At 45.6% G+C, this 13,798-nt stretch overlaps 1 protein-coding gene across 6 annotated transcripts in view; it reads right to left on the bottom strand.

The window, feature by feature from the left end:
• The window catches only part of JADE3 (jade family PHD finger 3), an 81,285-nt gene that overhangs the window by 37,140 nt on the left and 30,347 nt on the right, over nucleotides 1–13,798 (bottom strand). For all 6 annotated transcript variants that reach the window (XR_010922016.1, XM_067559953.1, XM_067559955.1 and 3 more), the window contains 2 exons: nucleotides 3,245–3,304; nucleotides 1,860–1,942 (listed from right to left, as the gene is read on the bottom strand). Coding sequence is in view for 5 of the 6 variants with exons in the window: in XM_067559956.1 (XP_067416057.1) it covers nucleotides 1,860–1,942; nucleotides 3,245–3,304 (143 nt within the window). In the remaining variant the exon portion in view is untranslated. The remainder of the gene's footprint in view (nucleotides 1–1,859; nucleotides 1,943–3,244; nucleotides 3,305–13,798) is intronic.

Here is a 13,798-nt window from a genome sequence, read left to right on the forward strand (position 1 = left end):
GAGACATGCCATGTCAGGTACTGTTAGAAAGGCTATAATGTGCTAAGTAAGATGATAATGTTTATGTTCATGTGTTATATGTGTAATGGAAGTTATGGATATGTTTGATATATCTGTATTTCAAATTGTGCTGTGTCTGGGCGACACCCCAGACAGGATGGCTGCAGCAATAGCCTGCTTAATGGCCCATTAAGAAATCCACAGGTACAAGGGGCCCAGGGGGAGAAGCCAGGGATATACCTGATGAGTCACCAGGACTTACTAATGTGACTCTGGAGGACTCCATTTTATTCCTGTAAAATTCCACAAGCAGTATGGCCTAGGCCAAAGAACATAAAAGGCAGCTGCATGACATCCATTTTGTCTTTCGTCTCCAGCCTACCTCTGGATCAACTCATCTACAACAAAACTGAACTGAAGCTGTGAAACAAAGGACTGAGACCCATCCAGGTACAGGATGTATACCAGAGGGATTATACAAGCCTGCAAACTCCACAATTCTTCTAGAAACCTATATGAACTTTCAAATCATTTGTATGTATCTGATTAATTTAATCCTTTAACATTTCTCTTATAGTTTATTTATTTTTATAATAAACCTTTAGTTTTAGTTACTAAAGGATTGGCTGGCAACGTGGTATTTTGGGTAAGATCTAAAACTTATATTGATCTGGTACTGTGGCTGACCCTTTGGGGTCAGAAGAAACCTTTTTGGTAAAGAGCATATAGAGTTGTGAATAACTGGTCTCTTTACTGGACCTAGTGGCTGATTGGGAGCTGGAGACTGAAATGCAGTAAAGGGGGCTGTGTGTATTTGTATTTTGGCTTCTTGATAACCAGTGTGGGGAATCAGAAGCATTGTTTGTGGCTGGGTCGGAAGTCTGACTTCTGTGTCACCCACCAATGTTGGGAGAATCTGCTCTCCTTTTACAGCCTGACCTTGGCATTTTCAGGTGGCTACCCTAGGCTCGGACGGGTCACACCAATCATTGGTAGAAATTGGAGTTTTGAGTGACGGAATAGAGTTCTGAGCCAGATGGAGGGTGTCAGATAGGAGAGGGAAGAGTTCTGTGTCTAGAGATGGATTTTCTGACCTGTAGAAGTTAGGTAGATTATGCACAGTGGGGTGGGGTATGTGCTGACCCTGGGGAAGTGGTTAAGAAAGTGGAAGAGAACTCAGCCCAAAGGCACAGACATTCGATGTTCCTGAGGTAAGAGATGAGCTGGAGGGACCTCGGGTCTTAGGGAGGTTCTCAGCCAGTGGGGGGAAGGAGTAGGTTACATGGTCAAGCAAAGGGGAGTGGAATCAATTGGTGGCAGGTGTGTAGGAAGGATGAGACAGTAAGGGGACATGGCAGAGTTAAGAGCTAGATCTGAAAGAATGAGGCTGGAATTAAGAGAACAGTAAGGAAATGGCCAAGGATAAATACAGTTCTTTCCTATCCTGCCCTTTGAAATGTCCCAGTATTTCATTCTGAAGAGGGCACCCCTGCCCTTTCCCAACTAGCCTTATACCACAAATAAACCACTTCCCTCTTCAATATTCCCTCATCCTTTGACCAAAGTGTCTGCACTTCACTTTCAAAGTAGGATCAATCTTCAGGGAAGAAGAGGAGATATGGGTCACCTTGTTCTTTTCAGCCCCACCAATCATTTTGGACCCCAACCACCACTTCCATACAACAATTCAAACAACCTCAGTTTGTGGACTGGAAACAGTTTAATGTGAGAGATTTTATAGTTAACAGGAGGATCCCTCTCCCACCCATCCCCCACATCCATAGTTCAAGGCTTAGAGAGAAAATATACACACCAAATAATCCAATTACCACAATCTAAACTTTAACCATTGTTCTCACCTCAGCAGGTTTCTTTTGTTCATTTGCTGGAGTTTTTGATTTGCTCCTGTATTTGGAACAAGAGGAAAAGGAAGTGGAAGGACCTATTTAAAGAAAAATTAGAGTTTAGTTGTAACCCACTGAACTTCACGGATTTCCTCAATAAATTTCAAGGCACTATCGACTTGAATCTGGGCCAGCTGTACAGAACAGAAACTCTCATGAAATCTGTAGGTCTGATCACAGCCTCTTCTCAGTATGTGTAGTTTCAGAAAAAATAAGTGAAACAGTGATCACAGGAGTACTCCCTGACCTGTCTGAAACACTCCAGGTATGAGTAAGAGGACACGATTATGCAGATCCCATCCCTTTCTACCCAATGGAGCCAATACTGGATGGAGCAAGAGTACAGGAGGACTGAGACACACTGGAGAATCAAGATGGTGTTAAACTGAAGTGCAGAGAAGCACAAAAATCATCACATAATATCCTGTCACTGCACTGTAGTTTTCAAGGGGATATTGGGTCAATATGTGATGCAATATCATGTTTTTGTGACTCGTAAATACTTATATAGTGTCATAGATGAATGCAGTGCTTAATAAAAACAGATCAGTCACTGCCCTGAAGAATTTACACAATTTGGTTTAGGAATTCTAGCCCCACATCTCGGTATCTTGAAGGGAAAGACAAAAATACAAGCCAACCAAAAGTGTGTCAAGGAAGTTAAGGCATAACATTTGGTAGATATCTTCTCCATTTAGATGTCAATCCTGCAAGCTGATCTGCATGGGTATAATCCTGCACCCGTGTGGAGCCCAGCTGACATTTATATAAATGGTCAAAAGAATGTCCCATTCATCTCTAGGCACACTTAACCTGATTGTAAAAACAACCTACGTGAAGCATTTTAAGATCCCCCAACTCCATATGCTACTCCCCCCCCACCCCACCAGTTCTCCACCCATACAACTACAATTTTTCCACTGAGGCTCTGCACAGGTATAGATGACCATTCACATGGATCAGCTTACATAATTAGGGCCTCAGATAACACATGGTTCAAAAAAATATTTCTGACTACATCCACTTTTCCTCTTGAGAGAATGTGCTCTCCTGCATTATGGAATTTTGTACTCTCCATCTCTGAAAAGGAAAGAGGTACACATTTATGTTCATATTCTGCACAAGACTCAAATTTTCTTCCTGAAAATTAATCAGGATTTGTAATTTCATCTCTCTGAGAACAGAATTCAAAATACTGAAATCTAGAGAAAGCAAAAAAGGAAAGGAAATAATTTTTTTTTTTTTTTTTTAAATAAGGAGGTAAAACAGTTTGCCCTCAACCACATGAGGAAACCACAAGGTGGTGATAGCCGAAAGGAAGATTAGTGAATACTACTTACTCTCATTGTCTGAACTGTCACTGGTGCTTAGATGCCTGTGGCGTTTCATCCTGACGCATCCTAAAGACAAAAAGAAAGTTGATACCATCCATTCTACCAGACAATCAAAGTTTACACACTACCCTGCAGTTTGGACTACGAGGTGTGCGCACTGAAGTGCTGCACCATAACTTGCCCGTGTGGATGCTGTAGGCGCAAAGTTCTTAATTTGCTTCAATTAGTTCCATTTCAAGATGATTAGCTTAATGAAAAATAGGAATCTTTTAGTTCGCAGCTGCAGTGTTCACACAAGCGAGTTACAATGCAGCACTTTGATACGCACTGCTATTCACACCCCCATAGCCCAAATTGCAGGGCAGTGTAGACATGCCAAAACTCTTCAGAGAAATCCTGCCTTTTATGGATGTAAATATCTTGTGATTTAACATTAGTTCGTTCACAAACTGAATGTAGTGGCTAAACACACAGCTCTAGTTATGAGATTTAATACCCTCATATTAGAGTGCCTTCTTCTTAACAAATGTCTCAACTTTTTTTTAGAAACAAGTTCAACCCACTAGCTGATTCTCAGAACAACACTGATTGCTTTCTATGTCCCATCTGCTCAGCCAAAGGAAGAGTTGCCATGGTGGCAGTTGCTAGCTAAAGTGGCAAAGCACAGAAATAAGATGGCAACAGAATAAGACAGGGAGATAAGTATAAACCACCTTTAGAAGAAAGAAGACGGTTGTGAGAATATAGAAGGGTAGATTTTAATTGGGATAATCAGACAACACTGAAGAACAGCTAATTTAAATGGTTAGACCAGAACTTGATTTTAAAAAGATAAGCTTCGATACAAGATACTTTCGATTTCAAAAGTCTGAAAAGTGACAAGGTGTCAATAACAATTCTATGACTGCATTATTGGTTTCATAATCCAACATTTTTTAGGTTATTTTAAAAAAAATTAGAAGCCAAAAACAAAGAAGAGGGAAGAGGAAAGAAAACTGGATCCAAAAGGAAAAAAGAAGAGAATAATTTAAAGTAACTGATATTTCAATCAAAAAGTGCCAGCATAAATCCAAATACATTTTTACAAGTACATATGCACAGTGACAGTGTAATAAGGAACTGTAATAGTGAACTAGAGTGAAGTGATAGCCTGCTCTTAAAATTAAGGGATTCTAGACATCTCAACAGGATATTTGCACTTTTTTATCCCAATTCCTCATCAAGCTTGACTGAAAGACAGCAGCACCATATCAAATTATTTGCCATACCAGAAGTACTTGTCCATACCGTAAGCTTACTTTATTAATGAAAACTTCCTTCCTATAAAAACTGCTGAAAAGGAACAGTAAAATTTGTATTTATTAGGTAAACACTTATCCATGGTTCTTGAGATTACCCAAAGCCCTTGAGATAAGCAGGATTTCCAGATACAGAGAGCTTTTCTGAAGGCTTTGAAGAAACTATTTTGGAACTGAAACAATTATTTCCAGTGGAATTGTTAAATTACTCAGAATTCCACTGGTTTTCAGTTAAAGGACTTGAACTTACAGAATTTAAATTTAATAGCAAATTTATGTTTAAAGCATACCTGTGATGTCCTTCCTCTTTAGAGAAGGATTTATACACACAGAAATTGAGGAAAAACCCTGCATTATTTAAATTAAGACCAAAGAACTTTGGGGAAGGACAACTGCTTTACTGAAGTCTTTTTTTGGCTGTGGAGGCATTTGTGTAACTTTGTGCAGAAGTCTCTGTGTTGCCAAGTTTATTTTAATACAAGCTAGAGTAAAACACAGCTGTTAACAAGGTTAATCTAATATGTTCACTGGGTCAATATAATCCTAAACAAAACTGAATTATGACTCTGCGCAAGGACAGGAGAGTGAGATTCTGTTGACTAAAATCTCCCCTTTACGAACCACGCATCCTTGGAGCACACTGGTGTTCCAACAAGTTTCTCAGCTTTGCAGGATAGCATGTTATTACTGTCCAGGGTGTGTTTATGGTAAGGGGGGAGAGGCTTGTGAGGGAACCCTTTTGTTCAAGCTGTTGCTCTTCACCACTCCCAAGTTTTCACTATCCCTCCTCAGAAGAGACAGATAGAGTAGCCTTGTAAAGACTTCCAGATTAGAAACAAAACGATTGAACAGTACTGTGAGACTATACACATGAAAATAGTCCAAGCAACAATTATAACACCCAGAATATGGGAAGACTGTCATGCAAAAATCTACTCTGTACACGAGGCTGAAATATGATCCCAGATTTTCACCACTCTGGTGCCAGATAGAAACACCTTGTCCATTTGAATACATCAATAAATCCACCAAGGAAGGAATCAAAATGATCATTTTGTGGGTGATTATACTCACCGCCTTCAAAGCACTCCCAGATCCTTGCTATTGCTAACATGGGAATGTGAATTAGTCATCAAAACATGAGGATGTGGCCCTGAATTTACAGCCTTCCATTATTCCAGCCACTGCCCATTTCTGCTAAATAAGAGAAGTGGTCACCAAAAAAATTGACAAGGCTGCCTGGTTCCCAGGGGGGATCCAGTTGCCCCAGGGCTTTTCGCCCCGCTGCCAGCTAGTTTTCTTGTCAAATTTCCAGAGCTCCAGCAGAGCCCTGAAATTGACAAGAATGACAGCTAACTACTGAGGTAAGGGAACACAGTGTCTACATTGACTTTGCGTTGCCCTATCTATGCCAACATAAGCACTACATCTGTCATTGAAGTGATTTTATGATGTTGGCATATCAAGGGAGTTATATCAATGGGAGGACCATTTGAATGTGTACACCTCCCACTGTTTTGTTGGCAAAAGCTTACTTTTATGAAAAAACGTCTCTAGTGTAGACCAGCCCTTAAATAGTTTCAATGAAATGCTGAAGGACAAAATGATCAGGTATCACCATTTGTACATGTACAAGCATATTAGGCAGTGTCAGTGGTGAGTATACAAAGCCAAGATATTTGAGAAAGACCATATCTCCTGGAATACCACAATCCTTCCTTACTGGTTTTATTTGTTGAGAGAAAGATTAAACATATAAATGGTGTATTCAGTGTCTATTAGTTCTTGAAAGAAACTAAAAAGCAACTGAAAAGATCAATAACCACAATATGCAGCATCGTACACATTCCTGTACTGAGATTTTATGAAAATTATGAAATTTGAGTATTAAGTTAATATCACCTACCTTTCAAGGAACTAGAAACCATTCTAGTTTATTTTAATAGTCTAACCTCCCCTGCCTAACTTTCCTTTTTAGTGCTACTCACACTGGAAAAACATCCAGTGAAAATAGGTGTCTCCTGTAATACCACCCTGCATTACAAATTTTAAAAATTAGCCAATTCAAAAGGCAGAATGAAGTACAGTAATTCCTTATTTTTAAACAACCTAGGCAGAAAAAAAATTACTAACATTTCCTTAAGAAATTTCCCTAAGAAATTTCTAAGAAAAATTGGACAGCTCATCCCATAATGAAGTACAGAAGACTGAATCAGACTACAGATGGAATTCAGATCCCACGATTATATGAAGATTGACCAAAAAATTAAACTTTATAGACAAAGACACTACATCCCCACTGGGTTCTAGTAGCAAAATAGTGTTTAACTTATAGAAGAGAGTCAATAAGCAGACCACAGGCCAAATCCAGACCACCAGATGCTTTCAATGGACCAGCTTCAGCCTGTTTGACCTTTTGCAAGTCAGAGTTGTGCCCGCTCCGCAGCGCAGGGCCCACCCAGAAGGGGGCAGACGACTGGGCGGGCTGCAGGGTGCAGCCAGTCCCTGGGTGGCTGCTTGTCTAACCCCCACTGGCAGTCTAATGTTTCTGCTACGCCCTGCCCCTCCCAATCAGGTAGCGATGGGGTGTCACATGCTTGCTCTGCAACTCAGAGAGTAGTGCTGTCAGGGCCCTAATTCAAACTCTTCTCTGTTTTCACTGGAGATCAAGAACAAACATGACATTAAATACTTGGAAATTATACATCTTGCTACCAAGCTGGAGATAAAGTGGATAACCGGTGGCCAAATGAGTTGTATGTAGGTCTCCCTCCTCCCTCTATCTGGTTACAGGTGCTTATGTTTTTGCACTCTTCAGCAACATGTACATTTTATAGCAGGAAAGCAATGATTATGATCCAGAATAGGAGATAAATATCCAAAAAAGAACAAACCAGAAAAACATGCAATATTTGGGACTAATACAAGTGATGCACTTTTTGCATTGATATAAGCTAATATAGATTCTACTCTATGGAACTCACTCACCTAAAACAAATGCCTATGTTTTTTGTATGGTCAGAAATAAAGTTAAAAAACTGAACAAAGCCAACTAGATTTCATGACACTTGTCTAAACTTCAAATTATTTAAAAAAAAAAAAAAAAAAAGTACACCAGCAACTCCTCTTACAGATGTTTCAGCTTTACTTTGATGCAGGTTACTGCAAACAAAAGGCTTCCTACAGTTAACGCTTCAAAAGACATGATTTGCTGCAAGACTTTTTACAAGTTACAGAACTAGAAGTGCCTAAACACAATGGATCCTCTTCTTTAAAGCACTGTTGAAGAGTTCAAAAGCCAAGACAGGATTCAAATGTATAACTCAATTTGGGGTAAATAAAAGACAGCAAAATTAAACATTTTTCCAATTAAGGATAGCTAGATAATTTTCTTGCTCCTTTCACAAGAATGTTTTCCACTTTATATTAGCAAAAAAACAAATACACAGCAAAGATTTTCTCAATCTAGAGAAAAATTTGGTACAGTCCATTGTACAGGAAAAATATTAAGAGGAAGACACTGTCAACCTGTAAGTCAAAAGCCTCACTCTTTTCAAATACATCATCTCTTTTGCGTGAGATGGTGGTAAGGAGATGGGTCACAAAGGACCACACAAGAGTCTGATTGGTCACTACATACATATATCTAGACAAAACAGGTAGAACACTTCTACGTACTTCAAGTGAGAGCACTTCTTAGGCCTGACCATGCATTCCACTACTGTAACCTTCAGTGATCATCAAAAACAAATAGATTAAGAAGTAGGAAAACACTGCTACTCTTCTATACTTGAAGATGATTCACAATTATTTTCCTTGCCAGAAAGCAACAGTGTACTTTTCAGTTTCATCTTAGAGAAGGATGCATGGAGGTAGCAGATGCTTATTTTCTCTAGTGGGAGAGGCAATCAATGAGGTGCCTTCACACGCTCAAGCTTGGTCTACACTTCAAGCTTATGTTGCTGTAATTGTATCACTCATGGGTGTGGATTTCCACCACTGGGTGACCTAGTTATACTGACCTAACCCCCAGCGTGGACATCACTATGTCTATCTGAGGGCTTCTTCCATTGACATAGCTATTACCCCTTGGGGAGGTCAAGTACCTACGCTGACAAGAAAAGATCTCTCATCGGCATAGGTAGCATCTTCATAAAGCACTGCAGCTGCGCCACTGCAGCACTGTAAGGTAAACAAGCCCTCAGTGGGATCACTGATAGCACCAGTTACTTTGACGGGTAGGATCAGACAGAACAGAAAGTAACATCCAGAGGCATGCAAGTATTCAAGTTGACCTTTAAGCTGGAGGAAGCAGGTGGTATCAAATCTGATCCCAGTGAAGGTCCCTTCATCCACTTATATACCGGGGTGAATGGACTTGTATACACGACATGAAAGAGGTGAGTTTTTCACCAAATCTCTATTCATGGGTACACTAGCAGCCAATATGTTGAGGCTGCTGCACCTAAATAGTGATGACAGCAGAAGGGTAATGAGATCTTTTTATCCTCTTTTTTTTTTTTTTTTTTAAAACGAGGTCACAAATACAACCATGCATTTTTTTAAAAATAAACTAAACACAGAGAAGCTGGTCTTGCACCCTAAGCTCCCCAGCTGGTTCACATTTACAGTCAAGTCTCACTCAGATTCCAGCTCACTGATATATGGAATGAATGTGTTTTTATACATATATTTTTAGCTTTAAATTGTAATCTGAAAAACAAGGTTACTTACCAGTAACTGATGTTCTTCGAGATGTGTTGCTCATGTCCATTCCACTATAGGTGAGTGCAGAGTTTCTGGAACTTTTTTCCCCTTAGCTGATCCCGTAGGAGCGGCTCCGGCACCCCCTGGAGCCCCGCACACATACCGCAGTATATGAGGCGCTGCCGGCCCTACGCCCCCTCAGTCCCTTCTTTCTGCCAACTCCGGCAGCGGGGATGGGGGGTGGGTTGTGGAATGGACATGAGCAACACATCTCGAAGAACAGCAGTTACTAGGAAGTAACCTTGTTTTCTTCTTCAAGTGCATGCTCGTGTCCATTCCACTATAAGTGACTAACAAGCAATACCTTTGGAGGTGGGTCGGAGTTACCGATGAGCTGCCCCTCAGCACCGCTCTGCTGAATCCCGCATCCTCTCTTGCCTACTGGACGATGGGGTAGTGGGACGTGAAGGTATGCACCGACGACCAGGTGGCAGCTTTGCAGATGTCCTGCATGGGCATTCTCTCCAGGAAGGCTGTAGATGAGGAAGGCTCACCCCTTGAGCTCTGGGTGAGTGCGCTCTGATGGTTCCCAGGAGCAGCACTTTCGCCTGCTCGTAGCAGAACTTGATGCATGATGTAATCCACAAGGAGATGCACTGGGTGGAGGCACGTGAACCTTTCACCTGATCAGTCACTGCAATGATTTCCGGAACGGGTTTGTACGCTCCATATAGAAGGCTAGGGCTCATCTCACGTCCAGCGAGTGCCATTTCTTCTCCTCCTCCGAACTGTGAGGTTTGAGAAAAAACACGTGGAGAAAAATATTTTGGTTACAATGAAATTGGGAAGCCACCTTGGGTAGGAAGGCCAGATGCGGCCACAGCTGAACCTTGTCCTTATAGAATACTGTGTAAGGGGGCTCCGAGGTCAAGGCCCTAATCTTGGAGACCCTCCTAGCTGAGGTAATGGCCACCAGGAACGCTACCTTCCATGAAAGCAGGAGCAGAGGGCATGAAGCCATGGGTTCGAAGGGGGGCCCAGTGAGTCTCAAGAGGACCAGGTTGAGATCCCAGGGAGGAACCGGGTCACGGACCAGTGGATAAAACCACTCCCCCCTCTTGAGGTACCTGACCGACATGGGATGGGAGAACAGCGATCTCCCCTCTAGTGGCTGATAGAAGGCCGAAATGGCCGCCAAGCAAACCGTCAGTGAGGCCAGCGCCATATCCTGGAGCTTTAGCTGGAGCAGGTACTCCAGGATCGCCTGCAGAGGCGAAAGGCTGGGCGGAATACCCTGGGACTCCACCCAACAGGTAAACCGCCTCCACTTAGCCCAATGCACGACCTGTGTGGAAGGTTTCCTGCTGCCAAGCAGGACTTGCTGGACCTGCACCGAGCAGGCTCTCTCTCCCTCCGTCAGCCACAGAGCCTCCAGGCTGTGAGATGCAGGGAGTCCAGGTCCGGGTGCAACAGGCGACCATGGTCCTGGGATAGGTTGTGCCGCCTCAGGAGCTCCATGGGTGGGGCGATCGAAAGGTACAGCAGCATGCTGAACCAGTGCTGTCTCGGCCAGGCTGGAGCAATGAGTAGAACGTTCGCCCTGTCCCTCTGTTTTCAGCAGTACCTTGGGCAAGAGTGGAATGGGTGGAAATGCATACATGAGGGTCCCCCTCCAGTCCATGAGGAACGCGTCGGAAATCAACCAAGTCTTGCGATCCCAGAGCGAGCAGAACCTCGGTCCAGGCCGATGTGAATAGGTCCAGTTGGGGAACACCCCACTTCTGGAAGATCATAGCCACCACCTCTGGGTGCAACGACCAGTCGTGGAAGGGTAGAAACGACCTGCTGAGGCGATCCGCCTAGTCGTTCCTCACTTCCGGAAGGTGAGGGGCAGTCAATGGAAATCATGCCTCAGCACAGACGGATAGCTTCCTCGCAGAGGGCTGAGGTGCGCGTTCCCCCCTGCCTGTTTATGTAAAACATGGCTGCAGTGTTGTCAGTCAGCACCTACACCATTCTGCCAGTCAGGAATTGGAGGAACACCTTGCACGCTAGGCGAATGGCCCTCAGCTCCTTCATGTCGATGTGCAGGTGCCTCTCCTCCCCTGACCAGAGCCCGAGTGCCTAGATCGGCACTGATATGGGCTCCCCATCCTACATCCCCACGCATCAGAAATTAGGGTGACTGACGGGACCAGTTCCCTGAACGGAACACCCTTCATCACTGCCCTGGGAGTCCACCACCAGTTTAGGGAGGCTAAGACGGGCGGGGAAACTGTGAGCACCCGATCAAATGGGTATCTGCTCGGCATATATACACCAAGGCCAGGAAGCTAAGCATGGCCCTTGAGTCCTTCAGATCGTGCAACTTTGCATCCGTCTGGTCAGAGAATAGGGCCGACCCATTGAAGGGGAGGTCCTGAACAGACTGCTGCACCTCCTGGGACAGGCCCGAGGATTGCAGCCACAAGCACCTTCTCATACAGATGGCAGAGGCTATGACCCTGCCCGCCAACTCCGCAGCATCACACGACATCTGGAGTGCTGCCTTAGCAACCGTGGTTCCTTCCTCCACGACGGTGCTAAAGTCTGCAGTCTGGTCCTGGGACAGGGCCTCAGCAAACCATCTGAGGGACTTGAAATTATATCTGCCCAGGAGGGCCTGATGGTTGGCAATCCTGAACTGCAGGCTTGCTGTGGAATAGACCTGTCTCCCAAACAAGTCCAGCTTCTTATTGTCCTTGCTTTTGGGAGTGGACCCTGGCTGACCTTGCCTGTCTTGCTGGTTAGCCATATCTATTACCAGGGTTCCCGGGGCAGGGTGAGTGAATAAATACTCAAACCCTTCGGCCGGGACATAATACTTTTTCTCGGCCACCTTTGACGTTGGGGTAACCGAGGAAGGGGTTTGCCACAGGGCCTTTACAATCTTAAGGACCCTTTCGTGGACTGGGAAGGCCACTTTCACTGCGGTGGCCACAGCCAGCACATTAAAGAGGCTACCTCCAGCCCCAAGTTGGAGGCCACCCTCTTACACAGCTCCCTGTGCACCCTGAAATTCTCCAGTGGCGCCGAGTGGTCCCAGGAGACTGCCTCGTCAGGTGAGGAGAAAGAAGACTGATGAGGTGCGTCCTGCGGGTGTGCCCCCTCCTGGCGACGGGTTGCACCCGTTGAGGGTCCCTCCATGGGGCCCAACTCCTCGTCCTAGGAGTGGTGTCTATGGGCCTTCTCCTGTGCCAGAGGCACGGACTGCATCCCTGGTGACATAATGGATTGGGTCCCTGGCTGGACCTCGATACCCCATGGGGCCCAATAAGGGCATTGTTGCGGCCCTTGTCCCTGGGGCCAACCCAGGGCTGACTGCGCCACAGGCAGTGACGCTTTCTGGGGGTGTCAGCTCTCCTGACGACTGTCCCCCCGGGAGACCTCAAGCCATCCTCATAGTCAGAGGCTCTGGACCGGCGGTGCCATGTATGTTCTCAGTCCCGGGCACTCTTCCGTGCCAGGGACTGCCCTCTCGATGCCTCTGACCTGGAGGACAATGAGGACTATCTCTGTCACCGCAAGCGGTGCCGATGAACGGAGGCACGCTCTGAAGAGCTAGAGGTACCGGAGCATCATCTTGGTACCAATGATTTCCACTGCCGCTTGCCCTGCGGCCCTGTCAACACCTTCAGTGACCGGGGTCGGCGCTGCTCCGAGCTCCTCGGTGCCGAGCCTGACTCCAGCGACCTGGTTCCGTGCTGTGGACTGTGCGGTGCCGGGTCCTCCAATGGTGACCAGGTTCTGCACTGTCCAGGTACGGACAAACTCCTCAGTGCTGGGGATCTGGAACGGGAGCTGTCCAAGCACCGCCTGGCAGACCTTGACCGGTGCAGTCTCCTGGCATGCGCTGCCTCCAGTGCCGGGGATTGACGTCGGCACCGAGAGGGGGACTCCACGTCCTGTGTCGGAGCAGGTCGGCTCGACAACACTGACCTGGAGCAACTACTGGGGGAGCGGTTCTGCTCTACCCTCGGGGACCATCTGGTGGGAGATCTTCCTCCCTATACCAGGGATCTCCACTGCCATTCAGGGGGACCCAATGCGGGTTTCCCCCATGACACCGGCCTTCTCCCTCGGCGGGGGGGGGGGAGGAGGGGCGGAGGTGGCGAAGGCAAGGCCAACAAGGCTCTTGCCGCCTGAAAAGCCTCTGGTGTCAATGGCATCGGCAGGAGCACTCTCCCATGTCCAGGAGTTGGGGGAGGCTCCCTGACTGGAGATGCAGACACTGGAGAAGACTCGCCGGGTCAGGTCTGGTGCACCTCCGTAATCAACCCTACCTGTACCAATGGCACAGGGGAGTGTCCACGATCCACACGCTGCTTCTTCCTCTTCAGTGCCGGCGATGTTGCACGGTGCCAAGTCGAAGCCAGTGCCAGCGGTGTGATCTGTACCAAGGTCAGGCTTGGTGCCAAGGTGTAGCAGGCCGGCTCGGACGCCGGGCGGAGCGCTGCCTCAATCAACAGGGCTTTCAACCAGATCTCTTGGTCCTTTTGAGTCCTCAGTTTAAAAG

The sequence above is a fragment of the Emydura macquarii genome, unplaced genomic scaffold (genome assembly GCF_026122565.2).
Source record: "Emydura macquarii macquarii isolate MOO-44397 ecotype Brisbane River unplaced genomic scaffold, CSIRO-AGI_Emac_v2 contig_2207, whole genome shotgun sequence".
NCBI lineage: Eukaryota > Metazoa > Chordata > Testudines > Chelidae > Emydura > Emydura macquarii.